The sequence below is a fragment of the Chrysochloris asiatica genome, unplaced genomic scaffold, assembly GCF_000296735.1.
Source record: "Chrysochloris asiatica unplaced genomic scaffold, ChrAsi1.0 scaffold00384, whole genome shotgun sequence".
Lineage (NCBI taxonomy): Eukaryota > Metazoa > Chordata > Mammalia > Afrosoricida > Chrysochloridae > Chrysochloris > Chrysochloris asiatica.
Window position 1 is genome coordinate 1091257 of NW_006408902.1, and position 14121 is coordinate 1105377.

Consider the following 14121-nt stretch of genomic DNA (forward strand, 5'->3'; position numbering starts at 1 on the left):
TCAGGCACACTTAGTCCTGAAGCTGACAACTTTGCTCTTCAACACTTTAAAAAGGTATTGTTCAGCAAATTTGCCTAATGCAATACATCATCTGATTTCTTGACTGCTGCTTCCATGAGTGTTGGTAGTTGATCCAAGAAGAATGAAGTCCTTGACAATTTCAATCTTTTCTCTGTTGATGAGAATATTGTTTATTGGTCCAGTGGTGAGGATTTTTGTTTTCTTGACATTGAGATGCAATCTATACCGAAGGCTGTGCTCCTTAATCTTCGTCAGTAGGATGCTTCACATAATTCTTCAAATAAGGATTTTCATTTTTACTAAAGATATAGACATGCTTTTTGTCATGGAAACTTCTCCAAAATTAAAACATCTCCCAAACCAGGATCCTGGTGAAAATATCATTAATTGGCTTGACAGTGGGAAATCAGAGATATTTTTGCTTAAAAAAAACACAAAACATTCAAATCTTCATGTGAAAGAAGCAAAAGGGCCCCTGCTATTCCCTGTCTGATGTCTTAATTACTCCACTGCTCTTTTCTCCAGGCCTTTGTCCCTGCCTCCCACTCCTGAGCCGACCAAATGGGTGAAACGAACTAATATGTACACAGACTCAATGTACACATAGCTCTGATTGGGGAGGAAAGATGAATCACTCTAAACTGGTAATCTGATCTTTGTTGTTTTTCTGGTAAATAGTTGAAAGATACTCAATACCTTCACTCCCTTTTAAAAACCAAGCAGCAAATACAAGAACCTGGGAGGGACCCAGTTAAAATGGGGGAAGCCTTTTATCACCTTTAGGGAAAAGAGGGTTGTAAATAGGTTCAGATTTATTTCTGGTCCTCCCTTGGACAGGGAGGAGTTAGAAATGCTTACCTTGTTTTCGTTAGCAGCCAAAGGTCAACAGAGTCATGTTACCCCAGCTTTATGAGGTCTAAGAAACAGGCCACACAAAATTGTGCAATTTCAGATCTGAATTCCTTTCACTCTGTGTTAGTGCTCAAGTAGAGGGGTTGACCCATGGCATTCCTGCTCTTTGTCGTGCTTTATGCTAAAAGAACATCCAGCAAACCCAGACCAGAAAAAGGTGGCAGCAAGGAAAGACTTGGAGTTTCTGAGTGGTACCAATGGTTTGTACTTGACTGCTGTGATTGGTAAATTGTTGGGTCAACTTGACTGGGCCGGGATTCCCAGTGGTTTGGTAGTTAAGATACAGTTATCTCCATGGTGAGATCTAATACATTGTAGTTAACTCTGTGATGATTGGTTATGAGCAGTGTGGCCTGCTTCCAATATATTGGACATTCAGGCAAAACTTGCTTGCTTTCTGCTGGGTCTGAATCTTGCATCTGGCTTGTCCTCTAACCTCTGGTTATTTGGACTTGAGCCACTGGCCTGCTGTATCACCTTCCAATCCTTGGAGCCATCAGCAGCCTGCTTTCATATCTACCTGCCTGTCTGTCTCCTGGACCTATCAATCTTGGTTCATCTGACACAGACTTGGGACTCTGCCACCTCTACAGTTGTGAGCCATTTCCTTGATGGGAACTTTTATAGCATATATAGTCCTGGTGTGATGCTGTGGGTTAATGTGCTAGACTGCAAAGTCGGTTTGAACTGCAAGGTTGGTGGTGCAAGTACAGCAGCTGCTCCCTGGAAATACTATACAAAGTCACTATGGGTTGGAACTGCCTCAACAGCACATAACAACAATGTATAAATATATATATACACACACACACACACACACAAATATACATTTCACAAGGTTTGTGGTTTGACCCTACCCAGTGTAATAAACTTATGGTGATATACTTCCCAAAAGAATACAGCCAAGAAATTTTGTGGGTGAGTTCTTTGTAACACATGAGCTCACCATGAGTTGGAACCAATTCAACAGCTGTGGGTTTGGAATGGACTCTGTTCTGCCCACCCCTCTTTAACACTGCTAGAGAGTTGCTACCCCTCTCTAGCACTGCTTTGAGAGGTTGAGGGTCCAAGGATGGTTTGAGTGTGAATACATACATGTGGGCAGAAATCCAAGACTGTGGCTAAACCTTGATCCACAGTAGAATCCAGTTGTTCTGGCCTGCTGGTGGGGTCAGTGGTGGCTGTAGAGTCCAAGGGTTCTCTTGAAATAGGATGAGACAGTTCAGTCTAGTCATAGAGGCTCAGTTATGAGAGGAAATGTCCCTAGTAATAGTGATAACAATGTGATAGTAGTCAGCATCTGTCTCCCCTGCCCATCCTATCCACAGACACGAGTCTCGCTCTGAAGCACCCTGGTCTCAGCACCAGGGAGTGGTGGTGGTGGTGCCCGGAAACAATCATGTCCAGAAAGATAGGTATGACTCCCCAGAACCGGAGGGATTGACCAGCACCTTACCCAGCCACAGGCAGCAGGCTTCACTAAAAAAGGGGAAGAGGGCAATGACAATGACAATGACAAGAGTTTTCTGGTTAGCTGATGCTTACCCTTCCAGAGAACTTTCAGAAATATATGAAGATATGGAAGTACTTCTGAATTATTATTTTGTAATCCTGGTGTGGTGCTGTAGGGTCTGCACTGGACTGCGATCCACAAGGTCAGCAGTTCAAACCCACCAGCTGCTCCTATACAGAGTCGCTATGAGTTGGAATCAACTCCACAGCACTTAACAACAATGATAGCAATTTGAAGGAAAAAACAAATACATTTTTGTATATATATCCACATATTTTCTTTCTTAGGAAATAGTCAGAGGTCATATATGCCTGTGACAAGTGGTACTGTCATTTTTAAGTTTATTGGCATTTATTTCCAATTCATATTTAGGAAGATTAAACCAATTAACCCATCAGTCAGTTTATCATACTGTGGTGGCTTATGTTTGACTGTGCTGCTTGAAGCTACGTCACTGATATTTAAAATATCAGCAGGCTCATCCATGGTGTAAAGGTTTTAGTAGAGTCTCCAGACTAAGAAGAAAAGCCTGGTAATCTATTTTTGAAAATTGTCCAATGGAAACCAGCCAACTGTTGTCTGATATATTATGGAAGATGATGCCCTGGGTTGGAAAGGACACAAAACACACAGTGACCGAAACAATGGACTTGACCATACCAATGAGATGAAGATGATACAGAGCCAGGCAACATTCTGTTCTGATATACATGGAATCACCATGAGTCAGAGCTAATTCATGGTAACTAACAACAAAAACCAAGGAGCGATTTCATCATCTCTGTATTAGTGTCCTTTCCCTGCAGTTTCTCGAGCATTGAGCACTACCTTCAAAAAAAAACAAAACAAAAAAACCATTTGCTTATTGAAAGTTTTAAGATAGTTGCAATTCATTAAGTGGCCATTTATGAATTGATTATTCAGGTTCTCTCACAAGTATGAATATTTCCCTTCATACTTTCTTAATTGAATTAGATACCAAGAAATAGCACGACCATTACTAGAAACTCAGTATCTAGAAGTACCAGCCCCCAGGATTGTGAGTCCATTTCTACTTAAATGTCCTAGAAATAACATACAATTTAGAATCCGAAGCACAGGGTTGAAGTTCCAGCTCTGGTACATTCTAAATGGGATATTTTTCCATCTCCCTAAACTTTTATTACATTATATGTAAAATGAGGAAACTACTACCTCCCTCACTCAGATTTTTCAGGATTAAGTGAGATGTTAACTACCCACCTTGTTCTATGTTGCATATGTTGTTAAGAGCTGTGAAGTTGGTTCCATTCATAGTGATTCTTATAGAGTATCCAAAGAGCAGCTGGTAGGTATGAGCCACCAATCTTGCAGCTAACAGACGAGTGCTTATTTTACAGCATAGTAGACTCCCGTAAATATATGTGGACCCTAAAACTGCTCTGCAAATACTAGCTTCAGCCCATGATGTAAATGGGTCACACATAGTCAAAAGAAACAGATAATTTTCAATACCACATTATTCATATACTTTACTGGGCTTCTGCATGGAAGAAGAAGACTTTATCATTTCATTATTTGTTCCATGTGTCAGAATTGAATCACACTGGGGCACCATGGACCTAAAATTCAATTACTTGTTATATTTTTTTATTCAACCATTTCCTCCTTTCCTTGGAAAATTTAATTTCCCCCCATTCTAATGAAGCTCCCTGTAAAAATCAAATTACTACTTTATTTAAAACAAAGTGATTTAACCAGTGATGGATGAGGCACAGATGAAATGTGGACTTGGTCGAAGAGCCTTGTGTAAGCAAATGATGGTGCCAGAGCCGGCTTTGCATTTATCCTCTGTGAAAGTGAAGTGATGCCTGTTGTAAGCTGCTGTCAAGTCAATGCTGAGTCAAGGAGACCTTAACTTACGTACAGCATCCTCACAATTGCCAGCATGTTCAAGTCCATTACTGTGGCTGTTGTGCCAATCCATCTCATTGAGGGTCTCCCACACCCTAACTGGCCCTCAATGATCTCGCCAGATGACATGCCTTTTAAAGTTAAGTGCATCAGATAAGAAGCTATGCATACCATCTGCTGAACACATCATGGTTGCTGTAAAACCCAGTGAACTAAGAAGAAAGTAAGATGATGAAAGAATATAGTTTATTGTCCCCTTTTCTTGAAAACAAAAGACAACTTACATTATATCATGAACTTCTATGAGTCTCTTCTCATAGAAATTAGGGAAAAATAATTTTTAATGAACACAATTTATTCCATAATCAATTTATCCTTATAAAACTCAAATTTCAAGTTGACCCACTTACAATTTTTTTTTTTTTTTTTTTTTGGAAATTGTCAAGGATTTCATTTTATTTGAACTCACAATCAATACCCACAGAAATGGTATATGTTTCTTTAGGTAAATATGCTGCAAAAGATCTCCTTAAAGTGTTAAAAAGCAAAGATACTACTTTTATGTGTGATCATTCAGGTTTGGTGTCAACTTAACTGGGTCAGGATCCTCAGTGGTTTGAGAGTTGATACGCAGTTTTACCCTATGATGAGATGTAATGTAATTACCTCTATGTTGAGATCTGCTATGAGCAGCCAGTCATTTAAAATGAAGTATCCTTGGGGGCTGCTTCTTATGTGTTGGACACTTAAGCAAACTAGCTTACTTTTTTGCTGGGTCTAGATCCTGTAGCTTGCTTGTCATCAGACCTCCAATTCTTGGACTTCAGTTGGTGGTCAGTTCTATTGCTTGCTGACACTGGGAATCAACTTGATATCTTATCATCCTACCTGTCTTCTGACATCCTATCTTGGTTCATCTGACCAATGGACTTGGGACATGGCCACCTCTACAACTGAGTCAGCCATTTCCTTGATATAAACTTCTATGTTGTTAAGTGCTGTCCAGTTAGTTCCAACTCACAACAGAAGGAAAAAAAGCCCAGACCTGTCTCATTTTCACAATCGTTGTTACATTTGAGTGCATTGTTACAGACACTGTGTCAATCCATCTAATTGAGGGGTTTCCCTTTTTTCTCTGACCCTCTACTTTAATGAGCATAATGTCCATCTCTAGGGATGGTCCCTCTTGATAACATGTCTAAAGTAAGGAAGATGAGCTTTGTCCTCACTGTCAAGGAGCATTCTGCCTATACTTCTTCTGACACAGATATGTTTGATGCTGTTGCATCAGTTTGTTGAAAGATTTCCATTTGTATTCCATCAATTCCCAGAGCCTTGTTCTTTGCCAACGCCTTCAGTGCTTTTTTTTTTTTTTTTTTTTTGGTAGATAGTAAATTTTATTCATGAAAAGTCAAAAGGTAAAGTAACAGGGAAAAAAATACAGTAAGTGGAAGGTATAAAGTGTACAAATTCCCACTATTTTGAACTTGGAAACAAATTTCTTATGCTGTATTCTACCTTATTTTAGTCCCCATAGTAGACATACTGTCTGTTTGCCTGGGTTAGACTTAAGTATGTAGCAAAGATGTCCATCAAAAATGAGGGCAATATTAGAACATTTCTGGATAAACAGAAATTAAAAGATTTGTAAAAACCAAGCTACCTCTACAAAAATTATTAAAGGCAGTTCTTTGGACTGAGAATCTACAACAGCAGAAAACAACCGGAGATTGACATACACAGTAATACCACCTGGAATTTAGTCTAGATATGGAAGGGTTCAGAGTACAACAAAGTTGCAGAACAGAAAATAAGGAATCAGAGATGTCAATCTATGATCAAGACAATTACAAAGTGATGGGAGGGGAAAGTACAGTTACAGAGGTCCAAGTCAAGAGGAGGTCAGGCAGATTTCAAGATCAAACAGACTGGTTTAAAAGGAGGAAGAAATTAATAAAGAGACAATGTAACTTGCTCTCCAGCATAGAGATGCTAAAGCAAATGGAAGAAATGAGGAGGTACAAGTGCTGAACAGAAAATTTCAAAGGTCAGCTTGAGAAGATAAAGTCAAATATTACAATAAAATGTGCAAAGATGAGGAGTCAGAAGACCAAAAAGAAGGAACACGTTCAACATTTTTCAAGCTGAGGGGAGTGAAGAAAAAATTCAAGCCTTGACTTTTGTTACTGAAGGATTCATTGGACAAATTATTGAATGATGCAGAAAGCATCAAAAGAAGATATGGAAAGAATACACAGAGTCACTGTACCAAAAGGAAATGGTTGATGATCAACCTTTGATCAAGAACCAATGATACTGAAAGAGGAAGTCCAAGGTGCATTGAAGGAATTGGCATAGTACAAGGCACCAGGAATTGATGGAATGAAAATTGAAATCTTTCAAGAAAATGAGATGGAACAAGGCACTCACTCATCTGTGCCAAGTAATTTGGAAGACAAATATCTGACTGACTGATTGGAAGAGATCTGTATTTGTGCCCATTTCAAAGAGAGGTGACACAACAGAATACAGAAATCATCAGACAATATCTTTGATATCCCATGCAAGTAAAGTTTTACTAAAGGTAATACTGAAACGGCTGCAAGCATACATTGACACAGAACTTTCATTGATTCAAGCTGGATCAGAAGAGGTCGTGGAATGAGGGATATCATTGCTGATGTCTGATGGATCTTGGCTGAGAGCAGAGAATATCAGAAAGACATTTACCTGTGCTTTATTGGCTATGCAAAGACTTTCAATTGTGTGGATCATGACAAGCTACGGACAACACTGTGAAGTATGAGTATTCTGGGACACTTAATTGTGCTCATGAGGAATCTGTACATGGACCAAGATGGTAGTTGTTCGAACACAACATGGGAACACTGAATGGTTTAAAATGAAGAAAGGTGTGCGACAGGGTTGTATTCTTTCACCATACTTATTGAACCTCTATGCTGAGCAAATAATCCGAGAAGCTGGATTATATGAAGAAAAACGTGGCATCAAGATTGGAGGAAGACTCAGTAACAACCTGCGATATGCAGATGATACAACCTTACTTGCTGAAGGTGAAGAAAACTTAAAATATTTACTAATGAAGATCAAAGAGCACAACCTTTGGTATGGATTGCATCGCAATGTAAAGAAAACAAAAACCCTCACCACTGGACCAATAAACAACATTCTTATCAATGGAGAAAAGATTGAAGTTGTCAAGGACTTCTTTCTTCTTGAATCAACTATCAACACTCATGGAAGCAGCAGTCAAGAAATCAAAAGATGTATTGTATTAGGCACATCTGTTGAAGAGCAAAGATGTCAACTTGAGGACTAAGGTGCGCCTGACCCAAGCCATCGTATTTTCAATAACCTCATATGCATGTGAAAGCTGGACAGTGAATAAGGGACCGTAGAAAAATAGATACTTTTGAGTTATGGTGTTGGAGGAGAATATTGAAAGTGCCATGGGCTGCCAAAAGAACAAACATCTGTTTTGGAAAAAGTGCAGCCAGAGTGCTCCTTGGAGGCTAGGATGGCCAAACTTTGTCTCTCATACTTTGGACATATTGTTGGGAGGGATCAGTTGCTGGAGAAGGATATCATGTTTGGTAGGGTGGAAGGTCAGAGAAAAAGAGGAAGACCTCTAGTGAGATGGATTGACAAAGTGGCAACATTAATGGCTCAAATGTGGCAACAATTTTGAGGTTGGCCCAGGATCAGGCAGTGTTTTGTTCTGTTGTGCATAAGGTCGATATGAGTTGGTACCGACTCAATGGCACCTAACAACAACAAAAATTACAACAACCCATTCAAAGGAGTGGAACCTTTCCTGGAGAGAATTGGCAAATTGACTTTATAGTGATGAACATGTGCAGAAGTTATAAATATCTTTTGTTTTAGTGGATGCCATTACTGGATAGGTAAAGGTTTTCCCCACTTGAACAGAGAGAGCCTGTAAAGTTACCAAACTCTCCTTAAGTTGTAACACCCTCCAGAATAAACAAGATGGGGAGAGGGTGGAAGTGCAGTGAGGAACTCCATCAGCAACAACACCAAATACCAGAACAAGCAGACTCAGGGAATGGTGCCAGAACTCTGAACCACATATAAAGGGATATTTAAAAGGTTGGAAGGCTTACAGCTAGGGGAAATTGTAGCAGAAGCAAGAAATCCATTGCTTTCTAATTCAAGATGCTCAGTTGCTCCCAGAGCCACCATCTTGGACAAGGCCAAGGATGAGAGCAGCCACGGATACCTCACAGAACGACAGAGATAAAGGTGTGGACATTCTCTGTTTTTGGTATCTGTTCATTGGTCTCTCACTGTTTGTGCACCTACATTCTGGAAACTAGAGGGGGTGCCTGAGCGAGTGGACACCCCACCCCAATCCCTGGAGAGTTCTACTATGCATGCGTGCAGATCTCCTCGAAATTTAAAGTGACAGTTTCCACTTAAACCAAATGTCATTGCAAAATGGCCACAGTCAGTCTTGAACTGTTTATCACTAGGAAAATTGCCTAAATGGGGATTGTGGAGCAGGACGGGCAGATTAAAAAGAAAATAAGCTGAAAATTAAATCCTGAGTTATGCCACAAACAGTAGCATCTTGAAATTTATCAGGAAGAAGACTAAAAAGGGAAGCCCATCTCCTGATCATATTTACCTGGAGGAAATCAGAAAGCATAAAAAATGCCAAAATACACACCCATCTAAGTATTAAGGCCACAATTAACTCCTGAATATTCCCCCCAAACAGAAGAAGATGACTATATCAGCACATGTCCAGAAGCGAGATAAAGTGACTGAGGCATATGAGCTGGAAATAGACCTACATGCCACACTGGAAGATGGCTGCCCATCTTTGGAAATGCCTGAGAAGGAAATCAGAAAAAATGATTATAAAATGTATCAAACCACTATAAAATAGAATTGAGAAGTATAAGGAAGAGGTCAGGAAAGCACTACAGGAAATATCAAATAAAATAGATACAGTATTGGAAACAATCCATAACCTACAGAAAGAGGTCCAAACAATTAGTAATAGAATATCAGAAATGAACAATACACTGAAAGGGCAAAGGAGTAGGATTAAAGAGATGGAAGCCAGAACTAGTGTGTTAGAAGATAAATCTCTCAATACATTAAGATAGAAGAACAAACAGAAAAAAGGATAAAAAATCTGAAGAATGTCTAAGATTCATGTTGGACAGCATGAAGAGGAATAACTTAAGAATTATCAGTATTCCTGAACAGGAAGAATCATACAAGTCCACAAAAGAGATAGTTGAAGAGCTTCTGGAAGAAAAATTTCCTAACATCCTGAAAAATGAAAAGATAAGCATTCAAGAAGCTCAATGAACCCCAGAAATGACAGCCCCTAAAAGACAATCACCAAGACACATAATAATTGTTGTTGTTGTTGTTAAGTGCCATCGAGTCGGGTCCGACCCATAGTGACCCTGTACAGGGTTTCCGAGGGTGTAAATCCTTACGGGAGTAGAAAGCCTCATCTTTCTCCTGCGGAGCGGCTGGTAGTTTCGAACCGCTGACCTTAAGGTTTGCAGCCCGATTCGTAACCACTACGCTACCAGAGCTTAAGACCCCCAAAATCAAATAACAGAATCCTGAAAGCAGCTAGAGAAAAGAAAAGTGTAACATACAAAGGCAAGCACATCAGATTAAGCTTGGATCTCTCAACAGAAACCATACAGGCAAGAAGGCAATGTGGAGACATATATAAATCCCTGAAACAAAACAAAACAAAAAATTGCCACCCAAGAATCCTCTATCCAGCAAAGCTGTCATTCAAATATGATGGTGTAATCAAAACATTCCAGGATAAACAGAAGCTAAGGGATTTTGCCACACCAACTCTGCTAAAAATATACCCTAAAGGAAGTTCTGTAGACTGAGAACCAACAAGACCAGACAACAACTAGAGAATGACGTACATGGTAGTATCACCCTGAACTCAATCAACAAATGGAAGAGTCAAGAACAGAGTAAAATTATCAGAACAGAGGATCTGGAAGGTCAGTCTATGATCAAAACAATTACAATGTAAAAGAAGGTAAACACAAAGGAACAGATATCCAGGTGGTGGGAAGGTAAGGTAGATTACAGGATAAAATGTTGTTGCTGTTGTTGTTAAGTACCAAGATGGTCTTAAATGGAGGGAAGAGTTAATGGAATATAAGGTAACCATAACAGTGTTGTTGGGGTGGGTGTTTAGTTTGGTTTTAGGGAGGGCAATACAAGAAGGGCAAGGAGGCAGAAGAACAAGATAGATAGGGGAACACTGAGACAGGTTTGCATGTCCTAAGTGGGACAGAGGTAAATAGTGATGCACACTCAACCTTGGAACAACAGGGCTCAGTGATATAGGGATCTAGGCATAGTTTGAAGAGACGAAATAATTACTAAAATGCTTATGAATATTGGTTTCCCTTGCCTACTACTGTAAAATAAGACACCTGAGTGGGATAGAAAGGAATGTTGGGAAACATGATTACAGAAACTTACAAGCTTGTCTTCAGCCTATAACTGATTGGAATACCTAAAAGGAGTTCTAGGACTTACCCAGTAAAATAGGCCTCTTACAAAGCCTTTGCAGAGAATAGGACCTTAGGTGGAATTGTGCATCTCATCCAGAACCTTCTGAGGTGGGACACTCCCACTAGCAAGGACAAGCAGACCAGCCTCGAACAGCTAGAGCAACCGATGACACATCATCAAAAAAAGATAATCAGGAAAATCCCAAAACAAAAATGTCAGCATGACTGGCTACTACAAGAATAAGCAAGCTGTTTGTCAGGAAGCCATCAAGGCAAGCAATCAAGTTCCTTCAGGACAAACTCCCCTCTAAGACTGAAACTCAAAGGGAACACACAAACAAGCATGTAAGCCTGCTGGTGACCACATTGGTCTACTGGTGAGTGGAAGAGGGGGAAAGGCAGCAATGAAGAAATGGGCTGAGTTCAACCACAGTCCACTGACTCCCGTTGACCTGGAGATGAGAGAGAGAAGAAGAAGGGCTGGTTGGTTCAAAGTGTGGTGGGACCTGGGGACACTTGAGCCCACAGACAAGGACATAGCCACAGAGGGCTAGAGCTGAGAGTGAAGCATCCAGCTGATATGAAGGGAGGGGAAATGTACAAGAACACCCAAGCTTGAAGACAGTACCCATTTGACCTAGTAGCCTCGATGGCTTGATAATTAGAACTTGACTAGAGGAAGATTACCAATAATAATAATAATATATATTTTTTTTATATAAAAGAAACAAGGGTAAATTGCTACAATTTGATGAACCTGACCTATACTCATGGAGGTAGTAACTCTAAATACCAATAGAGAGGAAAGAAATCTTCACATCAAGTATCAGTATTATCCCCTCTGTACACAGGGTAGATAGGGACAGGCAATTTAGACACTGGCTACCTAAAATGAGGGGGCAATAAATGCATGAAGTGATTGGATTACAAGGTTTCAAGAGGGAGTTTAGTTTGAGTATGGGGGAAAAGAAAGTCCCCATTGAATAGATTTTATCTTGTCTAGATGGGTCTGGTTAAAAGAGATGGGGATAAGATTCATATGATTCTATAGTGAATAATTTTTATCATGAATAATTGTGACTGTCACAATTGTAAAGGTAGTAGTTTTATAACAAAAGCAGGGAAGTGGTTAATCTTAAAGTCCAGAAACAGAGGACCCTAGGACCATCAAGGGAGAAGCACACAAGCAGAATGCAGGACCTTATCCAGAGAAGCAGAGACTCCAGAGATGGAGACAGTGATGGGGTCATGGAGAGGGGGAGTGACTGAGGACTCTAGATTCATGAGACGTGGGGGAATAAGAGCCAGAGGCCAGGAGGCAGACTTGCAAAATGTGCCCTTTGGAGGTGTAAATTATTACATATGCCTGAGTTTGTTTGTTTGTTTTTAAAGCTAACATGGATAGAGAGAAATACTGTTAACTATTGGTACATGGAGGGGATTATAATTATTGTAATGAAACAAGGTATATGATTTGTTGAATGTAAAACTGATGACCTGCCCTGTAAATTTTCACTCTATCTACAATAAAAGCCTTAAAAAAAAAAATGTAATGACCAGGTTTGATGTCCTAATAAGTCTTCAAACTGACAATGTGCCACCATTCATCGCAAAGATTATTCAAGGCTTAGCCTTAGCTTTGGAAATTAAACACTATTTACATACATCTCAGAAGCCCCAAGCACCTGGCAAGGTAGAAAGAACTGAGTAGTTCTTTGAGTAGTAAACTTTCAAAAGGCGATTAGCCAAGTTATGCCAGGAAACTAAGACAGACTGGATGCAAACTTTCCTGGCTGCTCTCATGAGAATGAGAGCCAGTCCTAAAGGTACAATTGGGTTGAGTCCTTTTGAACCTGTATATGGCAGTCACTTCTAACACAGACCTAGACGATGAAGAACTTCTAACACATAAATAAAACTGGGACAAGTACAGCAAGCTGTCTTGGATTATGGCCAACAGGTTGCTCCTGGTCCTAATCAGGAACACGATGACCCAGCTACAGAACCTGGAAGATGGGTGTTACTAAAAGATCAGAGAGATAGGGGTATATCCACCCAACTACATACAATCTCTGTGGACTGGACCTTATCAAGTGTTATTATCTAGTCCCACAGGAGTCAAGCTTAAAGACGTGAAAGTTTGGGCCCACATCTCCAGAATAAACCGTATCAAAACAAATTAGAAGATACTCCAGATATCTGCAAGTATGAACCCACAGAAGGACTCAAACTCCTCTTTAAAAGGACCAGATCCACCTCATTTTTTTTTTTCTTTTAACTTTTTATTCTGCAAGTTGGCCTCATGGCCACCATCTCTTAGACCCTCTCTTCCCATGAATCTAGAGTCCTCAGCTGCTCCCCCTCTCCATGTCCCCATCTTTGCCTCCATCTCTGGTGTCCCTACTTCTCTGGATAAGTTTCCCCATTCCACTTGTGCGCTTCTTTCTTGATGGTCCTAAGATTCTTTGTTTCTGGACTGAAAGATTAACTGCTCTCCCATTTTTGTTACAAAACTTCTACCTTTACAATTCTGACAGTTGCATTATGTCATGATAACAATTACTATTGAATCATAAGAATCTTATGCCCATCTATTTTAAGCAGACTTACGAGAGCCAAAATATGACCTTGAATATATCCCATCTAAATTTAGAGATCATCTGAAGAACAGATTTGATACATTAAACACTAAAGACAGAAGGTCAGAAGAGTTGTGGGATGACATCAAGAACATCATACAGGTAGAAAGCAAAAAGTCATGGAGAAGACAAGAAAGAAGGAAAAGGTCAAAATGGATGTCAGAAGAGACACTGAAACTTGCTCTCCAGCATAGAGATGCTAAAGCTAATGGAAGAGATGAGGAGTTACAAGAGCTGAACAGAAAATTTCAAAGATCAGCTCAAGAAGATAAAGCCAAATATTACAACACAATGTACAAAGATCTGGAATCAGAAAACCCAAAAGGAAGAACATGCTCAGCATTTCTCAAGCTGGGGGAACTGAAGATAAAATTCAAGCCTCAACTTTTGTTACTGAAAGAGTCTCTGAGAAAATTATTGAATGGTGCAGAAAGCATCAAGAGAAGATGGAAGGAATCCAGAGAGTCACTGTACCAAAAGGAAATGGTTAATGTTCAACTGTTTCAAGAGGTAATGAAACTGAAGGAGGAAGTGCAAGGTGCATTGAAGGAATTGGCAAAGAACAAGGCACCAGGAATTGATG

General features: G+C 39.9%; 1 protein-coding gene across 1 annotated transcript in view; it reads right to left on the bottom strand.

Annotated features, from left to right (window-relative positions):
* Nucleotides 1-3232: 3232 nt before the first annotated feature.
* PKD1L1 (polycystic kidney disease 1 like 1) overlaps nt 3233-14121 on the bottom strand; it is a 270006-nt gene continuing 259117 nt past the window's right edge. The window contains exon 51 of the mRNA XM_006876506.1: nt 3233-3274. Coding sequence (XP_006876568.1) covers nt 3233-3274 — 42 coding nt within the window. The remainder of the gene's footprint in view (nt 3275-14121) is intronic.